Below are 25271 nucleotides of genomic sequence, written 5' to 3' on the forward strand. Positions count from 1 at the left end.
TCTGATTTCCTGAACGCACCTCTCTCACAAACGAGCGCTCCCGCCTGCTGAACCACTTCAACATCGCCGCTCAGACGCAGGTGGATCCTGGAAGGAGAAACGTGGAGCTTGTGAAACTTGGATTCATGGCGGACGGATGAAGACGGGGAAGATGGAGAGACGTGTGCGAACCGGAGAGAAGATATCAAGTCCTCCTCCGAAGGGTTCAAAGGTTAACTCATAGAGAACCACACAAACACCATCAGGTAAGAAATGTTTAAAACTTCAAGACTTTTAGGTGAGGAATTTAGGGGCAAGTAGAAAAGGAACAGATTATTTTATCTTGTCAACAAAAATTAATCTCAAAGCTTTACACTGCAAAAACATAAAATCTTACCAAGTATTTTTAGTCTAGTTTATTTGTACACTTGAAATAAGACAAAACTAACTTGCAAGTCATTTTTAGCAAGATGTAGGAGCTTATTTTAAGTAAATAATTCCTTAATAATAATAATAAAAAATAAATGTATACTAACACTTATAAAATACATTTCTCCCATCTTAGAAGTGAAATAATCTGCCAGTAAAACTAATACTTTTTCATAAATAATGAATTATTGGCTTAAATCAAGCTCATATATCTTGATGAAAAGTTACTTATAAGTTAGTTTTGTCTTTGCACTAGACAATAGACAAAAATACTTGATAAACTCTGTTTTTCAGGGCAGGTTATCTTAAATATTTTTATAATAATCTGAAACATTTAGCTGTGACATTAAAGCATAAAGAAAACAAATGTCTGCGTATGCAGGAGGATTATGATCAAAAGAGAATAACATTTATCTGATATCCGAAGATTTAATTTAAACACAATACAGGATGGCGTTACAAAACCAAAAATATCCTTCAAGTCTCTAAGATCCAGTCAACAAGCTTAATCCTGAATATTTTTTGCGTATATTTATAGATTAGCATTTTAACACTTCAAAATGTTAAGAAATGACAAGATTTAGTGTTCAGAATTATAAAAAATCTTCTAAAATGTGACATATCTTTCCATCTGCAACAAGGCAGAATGTAAATCACTGCCGCTGGCCTCATGACGGCAGGAGGCTAAATAATCTGGACTTATTGGTGTTTAGCCATAAAAATAACTTTAACTTTGACTTTGAACTTTGATAACTGTGAACTGAAATGAAAGGTAATTAATTCCCTATTTGTACTTCATGAACTGTATCATAGTGAGGTAGATTCTAGACGAGTTGCACGATTTAAATAATTCTTTTTTTCTAATGCCATTTTGCCCCAAACAAGAAGCTCATTTAGTACTGAGTCCTGAATAAACATACATTCAGAATACAGATATCTAAAGTAAATCTATGGAAACAGATTTAAAGTATTTTGCAATAATAAAGTTATTTTATGTCATATTATTCTATGCAGGTGCTCTATCTGCACTTATGAAAATTCACTAAATCTATAGAAGCAGATATAAAGTATTTGGTAACACTTTATTTGAAGGGTTAAGACTGACATAACACTGTTATGAACATGAAAGAGGCGACAAAAATGTTTACAACTGTTGTCATGAACTGTCATTCATTAAATAACGACATTTTTAATGCAAAGCTCCATTAAAAATTTTATTAAAAGTCCATTAAAAGTGTAAATTTTGCCTTATTTTGTAAATAATGACACTTTTAATGCTAAGTTGAACTAGAAGTTGCATTAAAAGTGAATTAAAAGTCCATTAAAAGAGTCAACTTTTAATTATTTGTTAATAATGACACTTTTAATGCAACGTTACTGTAAAGTTACTTTATGTCACATTATTCTGTGCAGGAGCTCTGTCTGCACTGGTGAAAATTCACTCACAAGGTTGCAAAGTTTAATTCCCAGAATTTAATTGATTTTATAAGACTGAAAATTTTTATTGCATAACAGGCAACTGTGTTCTGTGCTACACAAAAACAGACGTACATCTAAAAGAAAATAAACATTTTAAAGATTTGTTCCCTAAAATGCTCTTCATTTTCCAATATAATGGTACGGTCCCAGTTTCTGTTTTAATATAATCGTCAAAAAACCCTTAAGTTCCAGTATATCAGAGTCGCAGAAATAATTTAGCACCAGACACTCCTTATAAATTTGGTTCTTTATATGTTTTTATAGAGAATATGATAATTATTTTGACTTGGCAAATGTTTTAAATTCTTCTAAAAACTTGTAAAGAGTTGACAAGTTGTTTTCTTAGACATCTGTTGTTTTTAAATCACAACAATTAGCTGTGTTAGCATGCTAATTGTCAGATTAGCATGTTCTGTTTGCTCAGGGTGTTGAGAAATATGATCTAAATAGTTTATATCTTAAAGTACTTTTACTCCAGCATAAAAATCTAATCTTTTACTTCCAACGACTGGCAAAAACACCACTCTAATGTTATTTAATTTGGATTTGTGTAATATACAAATATAAAGTAGTTTTCGATTATGAAAAGAAAGGACAATAATACAAATTTCTGGTTATAAAATTGTTTGATATTCCCTTTTTTATTGCTGAGAGGTCAGCTAAATAATCAAGAGTATGCAATTTAGATTTTTATTTGTAAAATAATGTGAAAGACTATTAATCATATTAATTAGCAACAATGCAAGAGTTTTTCTTGGTTCATTACTTAAAATCGAGATAAATAATTTTGGTATTAATGTAATTTAAATTTATGTAAATTATAACTTCTATCAATTTAGTTTTTCTTCGTGCAGTAAAAATATCCCAAAATCTGCAATTAATTTTTTTGTATTTTGAATTGTTAGTATTACTTTGGTAACTTTTAAATATTCATGTATATTTATTAAATTAACAACACAAAGGCAGAAATGTTTTATGCTTGTCAAATATCCAATATGATGACGGGAAGTTTTCTAAGATACATTTTTTTTTAATCACTTTTTGAACTTATAGGATCAGATTTAGATAATTTCAGTTTTCAGCTAAGCTGTACGAAATATTTAGTTTTTGTTTTGTTTATATTTTTACTAGAAATAAACAATCAAGTTGGAATTGCGTCCAAGAAACAAACAACCTTACGGCCTTTTCTTAGAAAAAAAATAAATAGAAATGTAATAATAAAGGCGTGTAATTGCTTTGTCGAGCCACTTAAACCTGCCATATTTCATTTCCACATTAGAACAAACATAGTTTAATATTTTGAACACCTAGAATTCACATAAAAGCATTTCATAAAAGTGTGAACTGAGATGCACAGCAGCCTAACTGTACTGGAAACAATAAGTCGTCTTTGAAAGGTGTGAATATCATGGGGTGTAACCCAACTCCCCGGTGTCCTCCCCTTCCCTGCCCTCAAGTCAAGTCCCTCATTCACACAAAAGCGCGGATAATATTCAATTGTTTCATCTTTCAAGCTGTGAAAAAGGCTTCCCACAGCGTCGGCCATTTACAGAAACACTGAATACGATGGAGGAAGAGCTTAAAAAGAGGAAGCTGCTGAGCAAACGATTTCAGCTATGCAAAAAAAAATAAATGTGACCATTGATTTGAATTTGATTACATAACTCAGAGCTAAAGGAGGGAAGAAATGTAAAAAGATGGAAATATTATGTTGTTATTTTCCCAGGAGGATGTTTGGCCTTTTCTTTGAAGCAACATGGAGACGGCGGCTTTGTTTCCATCAACTCATCTTTTTTTTCCTGGCAGCAGCCGCTCCACCCACAGGTGAGCAGAAGTTTATGTACAAACAATAAACACCTGGGAAAAAAGTTTAACCTGAAAGCCCAACGTATTGTATTTATATTTGCATAAACATACGTTTACAATATTATGCAAATCTGTCTCTTCCACAGAAAGTTCTCCGGATCTATGTAAAGTACTTTTATTTGTGTAGCATCTGACAAAACAACACTTGCTTGGTGTTTTAAAGCAAATAAAACATCAAAGGCTATGCTCACAGTACAGCATTAAGTGACCCAAATCGGATTTTCCCTCCTTAATTCAACTTGTATCTAATCTTTTTATGACAGGCTGAACAATACGGATCGGATTTTTTTTGATTCTGACCCAGACAACTTGGATTTGAGGTGTCGTGGAAAAAATAGTATTTCCAAGCACTGTTCAGGTGAAATCACTGAATCAGGTTTATTCATATATTGTGCACAATACAGAGAAGCTTGTAGGACAATCAGTAATGAAGCAGGTCTGGATGAAAAGCTGTCAGGCAGAGAAACACATGAGTTTCATACCAAGGATAAAGAATTAACAACAAACTCGAGACAGTCTGGTTCTGATGCAGCTGTAGAAAACAACTTCCAACCTTCTACATGGAACCCAAATAGTTATTTTGGTGAGAGTTCACAAGCATTTCATATAACATGACTAGCAGATGTGACCTTATTGTAATTTTTCCATCACAGAGGTTATAAATCCGATACGTATCTGATCTTTTAAAATATGATTTGAATCTGTACGGCACTGGCCGCATTCATCCGACCTAAACGTCATCGATACTCGACAAACGTCGCTATTCTGCGCCCTGATACCCGCAAGCGGGAAGAAAAACAACAATAATGAAGATTAAGGTGTTAATGTGCTGGTTCCGGTCGGACAACAACTTCAAAATCGTAAGCTATGCTCCACTATCAGCATCCACGTTTACTTCTGCAAACACTGAGCACTTCTTCTTCTTCTTCTTTTTTTATGGCGGTTGGCAAAACACCAAGCCACCCCTCTATGTGTGACGTTATTTTACTGCGCATGCGGGACACTTTACGGTAGCTTGTAGTTCACACTGACGATCACACACAAGTCGCAAATATTGTTTTACGGATTGTTTTACTAAAACAATCCGATTTCACAAAAGATCAGATCCGAATGTAAACGTAGCCTAAGAGACTCCTGAACTTATCCCTCATTATTGTCTGACAGGGTTTTTGTTGCCATGGACACACAAGAGCATCCATTCATCAAAGCACCAATTGACAATTGTCCTTTCAGCGTTACTAATTTGAATTGACATGGACATTTACCTATTAGGAAAAAAATAATGAGTTACTGTTTTCTAAATGTGGGGAAAGACACTGGATATACTATATGTGTTCTTCCTTTTAAATTTGACATCATGTGACTTTTCTAGTGGCCCTGTGGTGGTGTTTGGATAGATAACTCCCACGGGCAAATCCCTTCTTCAACCTGAGCTCAGTAGGAAGAGCAGCTTTCTAGCTGTGGCTCATATGACCAGAAGTTTAATAAAAAATGAAAAAACACCTTTTTACGCACAATCTGAAGTTCAATCAGAGAAAATGTCCAGTTCAAATTACCAAAATTATGTCTATTGGCTGAATGTTACAATATTAGGAGCGGGAATGTATCAGTGATTTATTTATTTACGTCTCCAAAATCTTCTCAGTGTGTGGTGGCGTTGCCTTTAAACTGTATGACTTGGGTCAAACGTTTTGGGTTTCGTTCCACAAGCTTCTCACAATAGTTGGCAGGATTTTTGGCCAATTTCTCCTGACAGAACTGGAGGAACTGGGTTAGGTTTGCAGGCCAACTCGCTCACACAAACAGCTTTTCAGATCTACCCACAAATTCTCTGAGATCTGGACTTTGTGATGGCCAAACATAAATTTTTTGCCCATAACCCACTTGGTAGTCACTTCAGCGTTGCTTAAGGTTGTTGTCTATTTGGAAGCCCCATTTTGACATCTGGGTCATATGGATGATGACCCAGATGTCTGGATGATGTTTTTAGATGTTGTCAATATGCTGGAGACAGGCATCAGTTCTTTACCCCAATATTCTGGCCAAAATGTTTTAAATTTCTGAAGTACCAAAGTGTAGTGTCAGTCAGGCCCAAATCAGGTGTTTTGATGCTGAAAATTAACATCAATACGAAGGTTAGCTAAAATGTAGCATGTGGAGTAATACTATCATGTTGACCAATATTGATTTACTCCATTCAGTATTGTGGACATGGCTATTATTGGAAGAATTAGCTAAAATAATTATTTTATCTATCAAGTTAACATTAGCATGAGTGCTATCACCAGCAAGTTATGACTGACTCTATTAAATTGCTTGCATGTTCCACAAAATGGCTCTTAAGCATTTTTTTGTGATTAGAAGCTAGAAAGTTTGGTAGCTATGCAGTAACAAATAAGTAATGCCATTTATGTTTTTGCAAGGTGGGTTGAGAGCAGAGAAAAATGAAACAAGCATGTTAGTACGCCGTTTAGCTAAGAAAGCTAGTGAAGGAAATTTACAGTTAGCACACTGTAAATAGAAGATTATATGTGTTGTGAGGATATCTGCATATCCTCACAACAGGAGATATACGTATATATATATATCCCCAAAGGATTTTCTATTTCTACAAGCTTGAATAATCCTTTAGTAGCTACGATTAGCTCAACTCTAATCCCAATCTTTTATTTTAGCACTTTATACTATCGCTAACACTAACCATGTCTATTTTAAACCATTAAAATTCTTAATTTTCCATTAATTCTGTCTTTTTTTAGTGGACGGATATTTCCTCGGAGACATTAAGGCAGTATTAAATGGCTGTGAAGACCATTGGGCCCTTCGGGACGGGATCTCCGTTCCACTCCTTTCCCAGATGACTGTATGTGTGAATATTCGCGTGGTTGTCCCTGGACCATGGGTGGCCTTTTCTTACAGCTCAGTCCGGACACTAAACCCCGATTTAGGTCTCGAAGGGGACGACAAAGCAATTTATGGATGGTTACTCCAAGTCCAGCACCGGTTTCCGTTCAAGATGTCCCCAATGGTGTGGCACAGGGTGTGTCTAAGGAGGGACGTACGGAGAAATATCTTCAGCCTGGAGGTAGTAAAATAAGATTAGACTCTGAGTTTAGGTTCTTGTTTTTTAAAATCAAATCCGTAGTGTATAAAAGCAAACACCAAAAGTTCCAACATATTATTTGCTAAATGAAGATACAGGCAAAGTGGAAAATTGCACTGAAAGACAATAATTTGTCAAATTTATGTGACACTTTGCAAAGTTAATAAGTGGTAGCTAAACATGGCAATTCTAATTAGTGTAAACTTTACAGAAGCATATTCTTTAATCAGTGGAGATACCAGTAAAAAACTGTGCTAGCTAATTTGTAGTTAGCTAATATTGAGGAAGAGAGGGACAAAAATAACAGATATTTATTTAACATTCAAAATGTGCCTGACTTTTTATTTTGAAAGCTACCATGCATAACATTTTTACTCACCTAGTATGAGTTCTCCCCTTTCTTCCCTCTTTACATGCTGTTGCTAGCATGCTAGCATACCCTGCTATAACTTGTTAAAAAAGCAGAAACATAAAAATTAATTTCACTAAAAGTAAAACAATGACTGTTGGAACTATATGGTCTCTTTACTGATGAAGATTGAGACATAAAGGAGGAAAAAAATAAGTAAAAAGCTAAAACGTCTTGCTTCAGATGATGCTAGTTTTAGCATAGCTAGCTGCTAACGCTAGCTTGACACATAGGAGTATAAAACTAATAGTCTAGTAGTAAAATAAGATGATGTGCTTTAAAAAAATAATGAAATCCTGTTCTTTTACCCATTTTGGTTCGAGGTAAATTTATGTGCTCTTGTGTTTTATTCTTTTGTAATTAGAATAAAACAGTAATTCATTATGGAGGGAAAATATCAAATATGTGCTGAAGTTTACCTCATTGCAAAACTTGTCAATGAAATTATACCAACAATGACAAATTACGTGCCAACAGTAACACTTGTCACTATCGTTTACTCTTGCTGCTACATAATATGGGCGGTGTAATACAAGGACACAACAAAATAAGGAGATTGTACATACAAGTATACTTGAGGTAGAACAAAACCTACGTAGACAGTGACCTACAAATCTAGTGATTACATTACAGTCTTTACATATCATTATTCACTAAAACTTGCAACTTTGTTTAAATATATTCACTAATAAACTACTAAAACTAACGATTTCATTCACATTTAAAAAAGTATTTTGTTTTACATAATGCTTTTTAAAGCTGTTTTCGTAATATTAATATTTTTGCGTGAGAAATAGTAAAAAGGCAGCTACCTGGAGTACTATTGATCAATACCACTATCAAATAACAATGTACTATATTTGAAAGCAACAATGAAACAATAAAGAGCTTCATATTGTATAAGTATCAGACCCATAAATGTATATTTAAGCTAATAGCTGTAAGTTCACTGCAAAAACACAAAATATTACCAAGTATTTTTGGTCCAGTATTTGGTGCAAATATCTTAGTACACTTGAAATATGAGAAACCTAACTTACAAGTAACTTCTAAGCAACATATAGGAGCATATTTTAAGACAGTAATTCCTTAAAATTGATGAAAAATTACTAGTTCCATTGGCAGATTATTTGATTTACAACATGGGAGAAATATCCTGTTAAAAGTGAAATAATCATTGTTAATAATAAACAAGTAGATTTTCATCAATATTAAGAAATTATTGATTTAAAACAAGCTCATATTTCTTCCTGAAAAGTTATTTTTAAGTTAGTCTTATTTCAAGTGCACTAAGTTATTTGCACTAGAAACTAGGGCAAAAAGATTTTGTGTTTTTGCAGTGTTTGCTAACAAACTAAATGCTAACTACTGGTGAAACAACTGTTTAAATAATTGGCAAAAAAGTCAGACTTTACAAAAGGTCAAAAAACAAGATTAGCTCTACAGTTTTAGCTTGGCAGGCTAACTAGCTTAAACCTTTGCATTATTACATCCAACCTAGCTGCTAGCTTACAGGTGCTAACAAGTCGAGCACAAATATGTGGGAAGACATGTGGCTTATTTTTCAACTTTACATCATATTAAAATGTGCTTGCAGCTCAATCCACTGTAGCATTTAGCTCTGATAAATTTGACAAACAAATTTGTCACCAAAGCAAAAATCAAAAGTAACATGGATTTATCGTGCTACAACGGCAACCTGATCTTGCAGGAAAAACTTATAAAAGAGCATAATTTTGAGGTGTAATAAATCCTGGTGCCATGGAAATATTTCTCTGGTCACACATTTTCTTTTTTAAAGTAATAAGGGATACCAGTCAATAACTGGAGGACTGTCATTTTAAATTTTACTGCTTTGAAGATCCAAACATTGAATATTTAGCAACGATTAGCTATCAGACATTTAAGGACTTATCTGGTAAAAGGTTTTCTGAAATATGTTTGATAGTGGCCTAAAATGGTTCTTCCATTAACCAAATAATTTAAAGCGATCCTGGTATGTTCTTGTTTAGAGCTTATATCAACAGATTTTGATAGAAAGGTGAATAATCTTATGCAAGATAACAGTTTCTGTCTTTTTTCCAAAGGTTTTGGGGGATTCAGGCAAAGAAATTTAAACTATGCAATAGTTATATTTCTTCTTATTGAGAAAAATGAAATGAACAGTGGCTCAGAAAGGTAAACGAAGTGCAAAATCCATTACAGCAAAGGTCACAACACAACAACAAAAAGCCAAACTGGAAGTTATGCTAGCAAGTTTAGCATAATTTCCACTTTAGTATAATTTTCATTGTGGATTTTTGTTGTTATGTTATGAAGTTATAGAAGTTAAGCTAGCAAGTTTATCATAACTTCTCTTTTAGCATAATTTCCATTTTAGTATGATTCCCCTTTTAGCATTACTTCAGTTTAAGCTTTTGTTGTTGTGCTCTGGCCTTTTAAATTCAATTCAGCTAAGCTTATTTATTCACATGTCATCTCAAGATACTTTACAAAATATTGTCATTACAGTCCAATTTTACATATGTTTCAACTGAACCTAGTCATCAAGCAGTGCATTAAGTTCAGCTTATTATTCAAATTGGTTAAAAAAAGTTTTCTATTCACTTTCTGCCATTACTCCTTTCGACTGTGAATAATATATGTCCATTTATTCTCAAAGATACGTTTAGGCAGGGATTTATTTGTATTTGCACCAATAAAAGGGCTCAATTAGTTTTTTGGACTGCTTTTGTGGAACTTAACATGCTTAATTTTAACATGTTATTAGCCACCATCATCTAAAGTATTAATAGGGAAGTAATTTCTGAGAAATTCAAGCTAAAAAAACAAACATAAGCTAAATATTTCATGTACTACAGAGGTGGTTCAGTATGCATTGATTTTTCTGGGTAACTCCAAATAATTTTTGTTGAAAATACGCCCGTTTGTGGATTTTTTATTTTTCCGTAGAGCATATCTAAATAAAAACATGCTATTGGCGAAATCAACAGCGTCTGTCTAAATGCTCCAGGTTGATCACATCATGGTAGCAGAGAGGACGGTCATTGCTCAGGCCATCCCTCTGTCTGGTTCCCTGTGGCTGGGCTGCCATCAGAGAAACCCATCACCAGGAGGCGCCGTGGGAAAGGTGGAGCTGTACCTTTTCCGCATGTGGGCAGACCTGGGTGAACACAGGTCCTGCGAGGACGGGACTGAGATTGGCTGGGATGCAAACTACTGGGATGTTACCAGTCCCAACGCCAAAGAAACGGACCATTCTCTTCCATGTGGTGAGAAAAACAGACATTTATTAACTTTCACACGCATGACTGATTCTTTTTGCTAATGTTTGAACTGCGTTTGTAACTGAAAGCAGGATATTGTTCAGATTAACTCATTTTACATGAATGCAATAGATTTTTTTAGTTTAAAGTAAGGGATTCATGTAGGGAACATTTAATTTAGCTACAGCTAAGTTCTTCGTCTTTCTTCTAATCCCATTCAAACTTTAAGATTTTAAAATAAAAAATAAATACTTCATTAAAATGATAGAATATTAAAACATACAAAATTTAATTCTCAGTTTATACTAACATCAAATGTAATTTATTACAATAACTAAACTCATGTTTTTAGTTCCAGATATAAAGGCAGCAACTTCAAAGCTAATAAATAAAAAAAAACACCAAACACATTGTTAATTATTAAATAAAAAACAAAACAAACATTTTGTAAAGTTTGTATTGACACAATAAGTGGTAGCTAAACATGACAATTAAAATGAGGGTGAAGCATATTCTCCAATCAGCAGAATTGCTAGTAAAAAACAGTGCTAGCTAATTTGGAGTTAGCTCATTTTGAGGAAAGAAGGGACAAAAATAACAGATGTAACTAAAACTGTATTAATTTAATATCCATAATAGGCCTCACTTTTTTTTAAAGTTACTATGCAGAACATTTTTACTAACCCAGCATGAGTTTCCTCTGTTTGTTCGTCTTTATATGCTATAGTTAGCATTTTAGCTTGTTACAGCTGGTTAGAAAAGCAGAAACTTAAAAGAATAATTTCAGTAAAAGTACAAATAACCCCTGGAACTGTGTGTGTTGTCTCTTTATTGGTAAAAATTGTAGAGAAAATAAGTAACAGCTGAAACTTCTTGCTTCAGTTGACGCACAAGCTAGTGTTAGCGCTCAGCTTAGCTAGCTGCTAAAGGTAGCCTGACAATTAGGAGTTTAAAACACCTACAGCTGAAACTGAATGTATCACTCTTTTATTTTGCCTAGTCCCCAACACAATACTGCAATCACTTTCATGCTTTGGTTTCATTTGTTCTTCAACAGCCGATTACTGACAACAACAAAGTCCCATTAAGTTTCTCTACACCGCTACGTTTTATCCTTGGGGTTTTAGAGAAAATACTGCATGCAAACCCTCAACTAACTTATTTTCTTCTCTAAGTCCTTAGCAGTGCATGTTTTTAGAGCATGTTGAATGTTGCATGTCTATTTGTTTTGTAGACCACAAGAGATTGAGACGAGATACAAATCCAAGCAATGCCACAGCGAGTGGTGTGGACTCAGGTGACTTTTTAAAAAAAATGTTTTGTAATGATGCCTCTTGAATGTTTTCACATTTTGTCACGTTACGACCACAAACTTCAGTGTATCTGACATTGTTTGTGATAAACTAACATAAACAAGTGCATAATTACAATAATTATGAAGTGGAAGTAAAAGGATGTTTAAATTTTTTTTCTCGCCTCGGTTCCATATTGGTTACATTTGTGAAGTATACATTAGCGGTTGATGTGTTAGCACATTAGTTCTCTAATTAAAGCTAAAAACATTAGATGTAATCTTAAAAGTGTGGCATTCATCCTTATTTACCCTGATATGGATGAACGCCACACTTTTAAGATTTGAAACCAAGGATCTTTCACCTTGATTCTTCCAATTGTGAGCTAGTTTGTGGTCCAGTCCCAGTAAAACCAATTGACGTTTGAGCTTCTAATATCACAAAATGTAAAAAAATCTTTTAAAGGTAGGATTACTCTTGCAAAAAGGTGTAAATTTGTGAATAAATTAGTTACGACATTTGTGTTTATCCCTGCATCAATGTAAAGTTAAGTATACATATTTAACTTTACATTTATTTAAAGAAATGACTTCATGACGTAACAGGGAAACATTAAATAATAGATGTGAATAACAGTTTTTAAGTGCAAAGCAGCAGACATAATGACGATATCTTGTGTTTCAGTCATTACCAGTGGAGCTGGAAGCAGTCGAGTGTTTCCTGCAGGTAAGACTCACCTTTAGACAATACGTACTTATACTTTCACACAATTCTTCACACTAACCATTCACTTAAAAATTTTCCTTTTTAATTTTCTCTATCTCTCATTTGACCTGCAAAAAGTCATGAGTGTGCAGTAAAATCTGCACTAATTCGATTCCATGCTACCTAACCTGCACTCTTAAACCTTAACCACAGGTTCCATTATCAAGCTGTTTAGGTTTATTGAATAGCTTACAGCCATTAATACAATCAGATGTTTAGAAAGTTTGCATACTAGAGCTTGTTCATTCAGAAAAGGAAGTCCACTTTCATTGGTAACTTTAGCTTTCTGTGGAAAAAGTTTATATAAATGTTTGGACTCAGTCCAGGATACAATGCTGCAGCAGCAGCTGCAGCAGATGCTGCAGCAGCATTGTATAACAACAAGTTAACTGACTAAAAAGATGACCTGTAAAAGTTTTGCTTTGAAGAGTCATTGGAGGGAATTTTTACAAAAATATAAATTGTAAGTGAAAAAATGGTGAAGGAAATCAATTAGGCAATTTTTCAGTGTTTTGCACATTTATATTGTCAATATCTATTGTCAATATAAAAAAATGTATGTTATTTTATGAATATAGCATTATTTACATGTTTGTTGAAAGTATCCGCCTTCTACCGGTGATAACTAGAAACAACCAATCAGAGCCAGGAGGCGGATCTTAGCGCTGACAATCATGACCGTGTGTACAGCTTCTTCCTGTCAGCAGAGCCTCTCATAAATGCTAATGCTACCTAGCATGTCCACCGACAACATCGGATAAACAGTTTTTCTGTAACTGAGTTATTTCTCTACCATCAGCACATTTAACAGCGTGTTCACAAGCTTGATTGGCAGCACTAAGACCCGCCTCTTGGCTCTGATTGGTTGTTTCTTCAGATGGGGAGGAGGTGGAGGAGATCGATTTTTATTTTTTTTTACAGATTATCTGTCTCAACATGGTGACAGTTTTGTGGTAACTTTTATAATGTCTGCACATCATCCTAATGACTCCTTAGATCAAGAAAATTCATTTAGGAGGCAAAAATTTTATTGTTAGTATCAAATAAATTTACTTACACACCAAACTATGACGCATTTTATTCATATGTTATGTGCGACCAATACAAAGTAGCGTATACTTGTGAAGTGATTGGCTCTCTCCCAGCTAGCATTACACTCTGCAGGACCTACATCTTTTGTAAACATGATGTAAAAGATATGAGGGATGGTTCTGGTATTGGATTATTCACGTGAGAAAATCTGCTTGAAGGCTTTGGGAAAGTACCTGACAGGAACTGCGTCTTCTTTTCTATCAAACTGCAGTATAGGATTCACTGCCTGAGGATAACAACTCTTTAGGAACAATATTCCCTGTTATAAGAACCAAATTTGTCATTTTTTGTTTTGTCATCTTCAGAAAGGAACATTTCTTGTGTGATTTACAGCAGAGATGATCATTGTTTTTCAGCAAAGACCCACTTTGACCACTGAATAGCAACAGTTTTCACTATTCAGCACAGGAAGTGGTAGCAGAAGGATGTAGCAACGTGGCGCCGCAGAAAATTTCCAGAAGCCACAAAGAATGTTTTTTCTTTGTGGGGAACAAACATGTTGCCTGCTGAACTATTCTGAAAGAAGAGCACAGAAATTAAAATAACAGCTAAAACCAAAAATATACTTGTTTTCTAATGTTAGCTAATACTAAAGTTAGCTATGCTAATGTTAGCATAGCTGCAAGGCTAGCTGCTACAGGAAGTAAGAACAGGAAGCAGTCATGAAAAAGTGTTCTTCATCTACAGATTTCTTAAATATTTGAACAGTTTTTAATATCAGACAAAGATAAATGAAGAAAATAAAAGAGGAAACCGTGTTAGCATTACCTCAGAATTTACCATTAAAAAAAATCTTTAACTTTTACATATCAAACATTTTCTACAAAAAACGTATGCATTTCAAATGTTGGAAATTTTCTAGAAAATTTCTGAGATTAATCACAAAATATCTGAGTTTTTTTAATCTACATTGACCCCAATGCAGCGTTGTAAAAATCCCTTTCAAGTTTTGGATCTACAATAAATATCTACTTTATTTGCTTGATTTTACTTTGTTTTTTTTTGTCTTGCGACTAATTTTGAGATGATAATTTTGGCCCATCTGGCAAAAAGTCTGGACACCCCTGATTTAGATGATGCGTCATGGTGGGGCATTTGGGCCCAGGGCACCAAATACGCCAGGACCGCCACTGGTCTGCGCATTATAGGACACTGTTACAGAGTTTGTCTGATGATTTATTTGATTTCAGAGACCAGTTACTCAGAAATCACGTCTCCAGCAGTGGTGAGAACCACAACACCTGACAAAAGTTCAGCTAATCAGGTCGCACTAAGCACCAGGGTTCATCCAATCACAGCTCTGCCTGCAGAACGAAGCACAACTGCAGGTTGGTCTGCATTCAGGGAATATTTAGCGCATAAATAAGAATGAAGGTGAGTTTTTCATGTAAAGAACAAAATGTTTTCATTTATTGTCTTTCATGAACTCAAGTTACCTGTGACATCAGTCAATTATGTTCCAACAAAAGTAAGAATCACTCACTTTTGTCCAATCTGTTCCTTTTAAATGAACATTTTTATAGCTTTATGTACTTTTTTGTCCTTTAGGTGCTTACTACTGGATACCCATGAGTGTGAAAGCTGAGCAAAGCAATAAAACAGAACAAGACCTCCGTAATCTGGTGAGAAGAAAAACGTCATGCACGTGTTGATGGGTTTCTGAAGCGCTGAATCTCTCATTTAAGTACTGTAAATGTCATATTCCCACAAACCGGTCTCACCAGAACCAAGTCAGCACCACATTCCTGCTTTGTTATGAGCCTAAAGGCAATTTTAAAGTGACCTGACAGCTTAGACAGCAGCTGCTGACATTTACCGCCCGGCTCCTCCTTTTCTGTTAAAAAAACTGAAAAAAAAAATTAAATAAAATGAATTTACCTTTTATATCAGTACATTTACTTAGTGGGAGGAAAAATATACCAAGCTTCCTGTTGCTATAAAGTTGTACAACCTTAATTTTGCTGATGTGACAGAACTTCTGGTGTCTTCACACCTGTTAAGCTTTTTGTCAAATATATTTGAACTTCTGCGATTGTAGGTGATGTAGACCAACTCAAAGTAGTGTCTGAGAATAAATAATGAACCTTTTTCATCATATACCCTAAATAAAAATCTGAATTGGATATACACATCCATTCAATTAATTAGAATATTAGTGAAAAGTTAATTTATTTCACACTATACAGATTAATTACACCCAAACTGATGTTTTCAAGTGTTTGTTTCTGCAGGACATTGCAGGACAGAACCATCAAATTTTGAATTTAGGGAAAAAAAGTAAAAAGATGTGATGGCATGCAACGGTTTGAAGCAAAACCAAACACTGCAGGGTTCAGATTGTTTTTCTTTATTCAACTTTATGATTCAATAAAGAAGAAAAATGTTCTCAATAAAAACATTTCCTCTCTATTGGATCACAGTGTTCAGGAATGAGGAACAAACCTGGACGTCTGCAGCGTTCCAGACAGTTCAGCAGGCCGGCCTTTTGTGTTTTTGCAGATGTTTTGCCTTTAGCTGCAGAAATACAACAATAATTGACCAAAGAAACACAATTTAATTACACAGCTACCATAAAATATTCTGGTTTACTGTTTCAGCTGGAGATGGAAACCAACAGTGTCTCCATTTATCTGCTTCTGTCTCTCCGTCTTTCACTCAGGTGTCAAAAGCATTTGACTGTAGCAGCACCAGCAATGAGGCAGGATTCAGCAACTTCTGTGAAGCTAACGGGCAACTTCAGGTCAGATTTCTCCACAAACATGGCAACACATCTCTGATTTTCACTTCTGTAAACCAGACACAATGGCGTCATTGCAGGTCGTGGAAGTGACATGCAGAGCAAAACCTGCCGCCACTGAAAGGTAACAATAAATCCGTTTAGGTGTCTGAAAATACGCCGGTAAAATTTCCCCGTAATGGTTTGGATGCATTTTGTTTTGCAGCCAGACGGTGTGCAACGTGCTGCTGTTCCTCAGCCGTGCCATGTCAGCATGCGACCTGCAGCATGCTGGGAACGCCGCACTGCAGCGCGCCGGAGGATCGCTGCAGGCAAACATCACAGGGAATGTGGAGAGAGTCGGTGAGCCGAGATTTTAAATGTTTGAATCAAACATGTTAAAGGAACATGGGTGGGAAATAAATCTATTACATTTATTTCTGCAGGACATTTCATCAACAAGGCAGTTCAAAGTGACTTATATCATAAAAACACAAAAATAAAAACATCACGCAGCCACCAATTAAGAAACGAGTAACAAAAATTACATCAAATATATTGATTAACGTTTAATTTATAGTTGTTCAAAAGCAGCTAAGCAGGTTTGTTTTTAACTTTGATTTAAAGGAACTCAGTGTTTAGCAGTTCTGCAGTTTTTGGGAAGTTTGTTCCAGATTTGTGGTGCATAGAAGCTGAATGCTGCTTCTCCATGTCTGGTGACACGCTCTATCTTCCTGGTTTTAGTCAGAACGCCAGCAGCAGCGTTCTGGATCAGCTGCAGCTGAAGGATTGATTTGTTTTAGTCAGACGTTGTTGCAGTAATCAATGCGACTAAAGATAAACGCATGGATGAGTTTCTCGCTGAGACACCTTTTTATCAAGGATGCAACTTCTAAACTTCTGATTATTTATGTCTGGATTGCAAAAACACAAAATATTACCAAGTAGTTTTGGTTTAGTTTCTACTGCAAATATCTTTGTACACTTAAAATATGAGAAAACTAACTTGCAGATAACTTTTCAGCAAGAAAAATTACCTTGTTTTAAGTCGGTAATTCCTTAATATTGATGAAAAGGTACAGGTTACATTGGTAGATTGTTTCACTTATAACAAAATATTTTTTCCATGTTTTTAGTGAAACTGGCCTCTATATTTTGCTGTAAAGTTACTTTTAAGGTAGTTTTCTCTTATTTCAAGTGTACTAAGACATTTGCACTAGAGACTAAACTGAAAATACTTGGTAAGGTTTTGTGTTTTTGCAGTGTGCTATAATTATCCCAGCTGTCTGACCAAAATAAAGCAAAGTTTGATCATTTGAGTCATAAAATTGTTTATGCAGAATATATTGGAGCAGCAAGACTTCGCTGTAAATTAGTTCTTTAGCTTGAATTACAACAGAGAACAATTTTTGAGGTTTCTCCAACAGTTTGTGAAATAAATTAGAATAAAAAATGTTTTATTAAATGCAGTGTTGGCACACACTGCTCCAAATTAACATTTCGCTTCTGTTCTGCAAACATGCCACATTATGTATGCATTCAAACTGGACCCAAATTTTGCACATGGAAGCACATCCACCTTTATGTAAAAACAAACTCTATAAAGTTACACACAAACATCCAACTTATTCAGTAGCAAATGTGAGTAAAATTAAGTTCAGTCTGGTCCAAATCTGTGAAAGTTGATCAAGATAATAGAAAAATGAAAGATTTTTCTGTTTTTCTTCCACATCAGGAAGAACGCTGTGTGAGGACGGGTTGCCCTCTAGTGGTGACTTTGTGCGATGCACGTCCACGTCGTCTTTGGATGAAATCTGTCGGTTGAACAGGACCACTAATGTCACATGGTGAGCAGCAACTCCAGTTTCACTCTGTTTAATTAATCCACGCTCTGTGTTTAACACGTTTCTCCTCCAGTTCTGTCTTAGAGACAAACTCTGTGGCGACTCCACAACAGGCGCCAAACTCCTGCAGCGGTTTGTGTAATTTATTCTGCTGTGTTGCCAGAACAAATCGACTGTTGCCTCTGATGTTTCTCATCAAGGTTTTTCTGCTTCTCAGGGACGACTCCTCGCTTCTGCAACTGCTCTGCTTTCTGTGAAACTGAAAGTAAGACGAGAGAAATATCTTTAATCTGGGTTTTGTTTTGTTAGAGAAGTTAAAATCAAGGTTGGGCATCATTTTGTGTTTACTCCTGTGGTTTTTATTTTTGGTTTACTAAGGAATCAAACTCTCAGGGATAAATACTCCATAGTTCAGTCACTACATTCTCAGATTCTCCCCCAGGTTATTCAGGATAAAGTATGAAACAATATAACAACAGCTCTAATGTTAGCAGTTCATTATTTGAGTTTTTAAGATGCCATCCTGTTGCTCTATCTAATTGCTAATTGGTTACCCATCATAGAAATGATTCCAAAGTAAAAATCAGAGGGAATATTTGTCCAAACAATGCGTCACTAAACAAATCTTGTCTTTTTTTTTGAGAATGGCAGCAAGAATGCTCTAAATTTCCTGTAGCATGACCCTAAAAACCTGCAGCAAAATTTTAAAAACAATGTTGGATTTTCCTACCACCTCCCAGTTATTGAGGTACAACAGCGTAATAAAGCCATTGTAGATTAAAGTGGAACATTTTCAACTTTTGAAACTAAGAAATTTCCATGTTTTTCCAGAAAAGTTCGTGAGTTTTTTGATGAAATTTTACTCCTTTTCCCCTGTCCACAAAGGCCCCGATATGCCGTTGTAGCGTTATTTATGACTATTTATGATCATAAGACGAGAAAATGTGAACCAGGCATTTTGCTGCTGGTATGCATCTCTCATAATCCATCCCTCGTTCTGTTTTCAGGCCAGCTTTATGCTATAAAAATCAAAATCACCAGTAATACAACAGTTATCCACCTCAAACGCTTGGTATGTAAAGTTATTGTACTTTCATAGTTTGTTACATTAAATATCTTCTGAAACTGACTTTCTACTCTTGTTTGATAGTTATTAAAATCTAGCATCCTCTCAGTGTGCATCCCGAACTTACAGTAAGTGACTCTATCTGCTCTAAATTGTTCACCAGATTAAGTTTTTATAACTATTGAATGTTTAATCTGTTTGACCAGAACATTCATTATTACCTGAGCACTACATATAAAACGTAGTTAACAACTATACATACAAACCATTGTTTGTTTTCAGGGGAGTCAACTGTTCAGACATCGTAACAAAACACACGGTAAATTTTACTGCAAATAACCTTAAATTATTTATTTATAAGGTAAAAATATCATAATATATGTTGTTTTTTTTTATCCAGCGCACTCATCTGGAATGTTACGGGGAAATGAATCAGAGGTAAACATGATGCAATTCAGTCATATTCAAATACTGAATATCGTTGAATTCAAGTGAAACATTATATAGATTATTTACACTCAGAAAGATGTTTAAAGCTGTTACTTACATTATTTTACAGCTAAAAGAAAACGCCACATTTTAAATTCAAATTTACATCAGAATAATAAAAAATATTTTCATACAGAATTGTGTGGCGTAATGAAAAGTATGTTTAATGTTTTCTTGAAGGTTGTTTTTAAAAAGGTAATTTAAATCTGAAAAATATTTTAATTTATTGACTGAAGTTGACAATATGTTGCTTTTTTACTTTTTAGCCTACTTCATGTTGTCAAATAAGTTATTTTTATGCTTGCGAATTGTAAGTTATGATTTTCCCAGGAGAAAATGTCATTTTCACAAAAGTACAGATGGGTTTGGATTGTTTTTGTCCTGGTATAAATGAAATAATCATCTTTTGAGCTTATCTTTGTCATATAAAACATATTCAAAGATTTTAAAACATAAAGTGGGATTAAAAACTGGACAGATTTTAAATACAGGACACACTGAATGCCTGCTGTGGGAGCATAAATTAGAGATTATGAACGTTTCTTCCTGGTTTTTCCAGGTTCTACAGCTGCATGGTGGTGCTGGAAATGTCCGGACCCGTCAATAGCTGCTCCCTCAGTAAACTTGTGCAGCTCCTCATTAAAAAGGAAGAGTTCATAACGACCGATGACTCACTTTCTCGAATGAGTTAGTGCCTTCATTGTTTTCACATGCATATAAAAACAATGATAATATATAAAAATGTTTTTATCTACTTATTGATGAAACTCTCTGTTGCCTCAGTGGTATGTGGTGGCCCTCCAGATTTGTCTGGTCGCGCCCTGTTGGCGTCCAACCTGAACTGGAGTAAAGCTGACCTGCTTCCCTCGGATGTTTGTCAGCCTGGCTCCACTCTAATAAAATGGTTTGTATTTACACAAAACTTCAAATAAAAACTATAGAAAATGGTTTGTTTTCTTATTTTGGACCAATTCTGGACGAAGCTTTTTCATGCCATTGAGTTTAAGATTAAAAGAGCAACAAGTTTTCCCTCTCTGAGAAAACTTGGAGAGAAGAAACAATAATTCTACCATTTAAAAGCACCAGAAACAGGTTAAATTCTACTCAGTAAATAAACTCAGTTTACGAGACTTCTACTTACAGCTTCATAGAGGTGCAACACAGGATATAACAGTACATCCAGCTAACAAGAGTAATACATGTTAATGTTCACTAGATTTTGTTACAGCCCTACATGCTGCATAACACTGCCATTTTCATACGTACCATTAAAAGTAGGAGTGCACCAATTGCAGTTTTCTGGCAGATCTCCAATTACCGATCTTTAAAAAACCTGACCTGCCGATTCCAATTTTGGATAATGTAAATTTTTTTTGTCTTAAATGTTGCTAAATATAACAACAAAAGTCGCTGAGTTGGTAACAGTGGGGTGACCATTGTTAACTGAAAAAGTACAGAAGAGGGCAGATAAGATCAGGGGATACGATCAACTTCACATGCAAGTATTTGCCGATGTCCCAAAATTAAAGAAATTGGTTCCAATAAATTGATGCACCCCTAATTAACACTTCCTATCTTGTTCTGCAATTATTCTAAATTAGCAAAGCTAGCAGATAGAATAACAACAAGTTATCTTAAATCACTAAACAGTCTCTTAACTTCTGTTTTTTTTTTCTGTCCGCAGTGAAGCTAATGAGACACTTGCTGTTCTCCTGGCGGACAGTTGCCCCCCAGATCCTAAAACGAAAAGCACAACTCAGAGCATCACTCAGTCAAACAGCCTCACTTCACCAACATCTGTGACCCACACAATAGCAAACGCTGAGCAAAAACAGCTGACATGGTCTCCAAACACAAGTTTCTCTCCACCAAACAACTCAACATTGCACAGCTTAACATCGGCTGCCGGATTTTCTAAGAATACCACAGTCGACTACAAAATATCAACCAATCAAACAGTGTTTACTACTGCTAGTTTTAGTGAAACAAAAAACAACAATGTATCTACAACTGGTCCAATCCACAATCAGACAACAGCAATTACAACAAGCCTCCTTACATCCAATAAAACTACAACTCAACCGCTCCTTAGTTCTGTACCTTCAACTAGTGTCCTACCATCCAATGAAACAAAACCTTACGGTACAACTACATCCACTAAAACTACAGCTAAACCACTTCTCAGTTCTGCACCATCAACTAGTGTCCTACCATCAAGTGAAACAAAAACTTATGATGCAACTACATCCACTAAAACTACAACTGATCCGCTCCTCAGTTCTGCACCTTCAACTAGTGTCCTACCATCCAATGAAACACAAACTCATGGTTCAACTACATCCACTAAAACTACAGCTAAACCACTTCTCAGTTCTCCACCTTCAACTAGTGTCCTACCATCCAGTGAAACAAAATCTTATGGTACAACTACATCCACTAAAATTACAACTGAACTGTCCCCCAGTTATGTACCTTCAAGCAATGTCCTCACTGCCAATGAAACAAAAATTTATGGTACACCTACATCCACTAAAACTACAACTGAAACGCCCACCAGTTATGTGCCTTCAACTAGTGTCCTACCATCCAGTGAAACAAAAACTTATGGTGCAACTACATCAACTAAAACTACAACTGAACCGCCCACCAGTTATGTGCCTTCAACCAGTGTCCTTAAGGCCAATGAAACACAAACTCATGGTCCAACTACATCCACTAAAACTACAACTGAACCGCCCACCAGTTATGTGCCTTCAACCAGTGTCCTTAAAGCCAATGAAACACAAACTCATGGTCCAACTACATCCACTAAAACTACAACTGAACCGCTCCTCAGTTCTGCACCTTCAACTAGTGTCCTACCATCCAGTGAAACAAAAACTTATGCTACAACTACATCCACTAAAACTACCACTGAACCTCCCACCAGTTATGTGCCTTCAACCAGTGTCCTTAAGGCCAATGAAACACAAACTCATGGTCCAACTACATCCACTAAAACTACAACTGATCCGCCCCTCAGTTCTGCACCTTCAACTAGTGTCCTACCATCCAATGAAACAAAAACTTATGGTGCAACTACATCCACTAAAACTACAACTGAACCGCCCACCAGTTATGTGCCTTCAACCAGTGCCCTTAAACCCAATGAAACACAAACTCATGGTTCAACTACATCCACTAAAACTACAACGGATGCGCCCCTCAGTTCTGCACCTTCAACTAGTGTCCTACCATCCAATGAAACAAAAACTTATGGTGCAACTACATCCACTAAAACTACAAATGAACCGCCCACCAGTTATGTGCCTTCAACCAGTGTCCTACCATCCAATGAAACACAAACTCATGGTTCAACTACATCCACTAAAACTACAGCTAAACCACTTCTCAGTTCTCCACCTTCAACTAGTGTCCTACCATCCAGTGAAACAAAATCTTATGGTACAACTACATCCACTAAAATTACAACTGAACTGTCCCCCAGTTATGTACCTTCAAGCAATGTCCTCACTGCCAATGAAACAAAAATTTATGGTACACCTACATCCACTAAAACTACAACTGAAACGCCCACCAGTTATGTACCTTCAACTAGTGTCCTACCATCCAGTGAAACAAAAATTTATGGTCCAACTACATCCACTAAAACTACAACTGATCCGCTCCTTAGTTCTGCACCTTCAACTAGTGTCCTACCATCCAATGAAACACAAACTCATGGTTCAACTACATCCACTAAAACTACAACTGATCCGCCCCTCAGTTCTGCACCTTCAACTAGTGTCCTACCATCCAATGAAACAAAAACTTATGGTACAACTACATCCACTAAAACTACAACTGAACTGTCCCCCAGTTATGTACCTTCAAGCAATGTCCTCACTGCCAATGAAACAAAAACTTATGGTGCAGCTACGTCCACTAAAACTACAACTGAACCACTCCTCAGTTCTGCACCTTCAACTAGTGTCCTACCATCCAGTGAAACAAAAACTTATGGTACAACTACATCCACTAAAACTACAACTGATCCGCCCCTCAGTTATGCGCCTTCAACTAGTGTCCTACCATCCAATGAAACAAAAACTTATGGTGCAACTACATCCACTAAAACTACAACTGAACCGCCCACCAGTTATGTGCCTTCAACCAGTGCCCTTAAACCCAATGAAACACAAACTCATGGTTCAACTACATCCACTAAAACTACAACTGATGCGCCCCTCAGTTCTGCACCTTCAACTAGTGTCCTACCATCCAGTGAAACTAAAACTTATGGTACAACTACATCCAGTAAAACTACAACTGAACCGCTCCTCAGTACTGCACCTTCAACTAGTGTCCTACCATCCAATGAAACAAAAACTTATGCAACAACTACATCCACTAAAACTACCACTGAACCTCCCACCAGTTATGTGCCTTCAACCAGTGCCCTTAAGGCCAATGAAACACAAACTCATGGTCCAACTACATCCACTAAAACTACAACTAAACCACTTCTCAGTTCTGCACCTTCAACTAGTGTCCTACCATCCAGTGAAACAGAAACGCATGGTACAACTACATCCACTAGACCTACAACTGATCCGCTCCTCAGTTCTGCACCTTCAACTAGTGTCCTACCATCCAATGAAACAAAAACTTATGGTACAACTACATCCACTAAAACTACAACTGAACCGTCCCCCAGTTATGTACCTTCAAGCAATGTCCTCACTCCCAATGAAACAAAAACTTATGGTGCAGCTACGTCCACTAAAACTACAACTGAACCACTCCTCAGTTCTGCACCTTCAACTAGTGTCCTGCCATCCAGTGAAACAAAAACTTATGGTACAACTACATCAACTAAAACTACAACTGAACCGCCCACCAGTTATGTGCCTTCAACCAGTGCCCTTAAAGCCAATGAAACACAAACTCATGGTTCAACTACATCCACTAAAACTACAACTGATCCGCCCCTCAGTTCTGTACCTTCAACTAGTGTCCTACCATCAAATGAAACAAAAACGTATGGTGCAACTACATCCACTAAAACTACAGCTAAACCACTTCTCAGTTCTGCACCTTCAACTAGTGTCCTACCATCCAATGAAACAAAAACTTATGGTACAACTACATCCAGTAAAACTACAACTGAACCGCTCCTCATTTCTGCACCTTCAACTAGTGTCCTGCCATCCAATGAAACAAAAACTTATGGTGCAACTACATCCACTAATACTACAACTGATCCGCTCCTCAGTTCTGCACCTTCAACTAGTGTCCTGCCATCCAGTGAAACAAAAACCTATGGTGGTACTACATCCACTAAAACTACCACTGAACCGCTCCTCAGTTCTGCACCTTCAACTAGTGTCCTACCATCCAGTGAAACAAAAACTTATGGTGCAACTACATCGACTAAAACTACCACTGAACCGCTCCTCAGTTCTGCACGTTCAACTAGTGTCCTACCATCCAGTGA

The 25271-nt window shown here is 36.0% G+C and overlaps 1 protein-coding gene across 1 annotated transcript; it reads left to right on the forward strand.

Annotated features, from left to right (window-relative positions):
• Positions 1-25271, forward strand: LOC116712275 (mucin-3A-like). The gene is made up of 23 exons (XM_032552156.1): positions 1-245; positions 3614-3711; positions 6513-6838; positions 10279-10537; positions 11766-11828; positions 12508-12549; positions 14871-15008; positions 15113-15148; positions 15229-15302; positions 16340-16420; positions 16498-16541; positions 16623-16759; positions 18132-18243; positions 18314-18372; positions 18458-18505; positions 19248-19312; positions 19391-19434; positions 19589-19625; positions 19707-19744; positions 20355-20482; positions 20579-20699; positions 21480-25161; positions 25254-25271. Exons 2-23 carry the CDS (start codon positions 3618-3620, stop codon positions 25269-25271), a joined length of 5646 nt encoding a protein of 1881 aa, XP_032408047.1. The 5' UTR covers positions 1-245; positions 3614-3617.

This window comes from Xiphophorus hellerii, chromosome 21, assembly GCF_003331165.1.
Source record: "Xiphophorus hellerii strain 12219 chromosome 21, Xiphophorus_hellerii-4.1, whole genome shotgun sequence".
Classification (NCBI taxonomy): domain Eukaryota; kingdom Metazoa; phylum Chordata; class Actinopteri; order Cyprinodontiformes; family Poeciliidae; genus Xiphophorus; species Xiphophorus hellerii.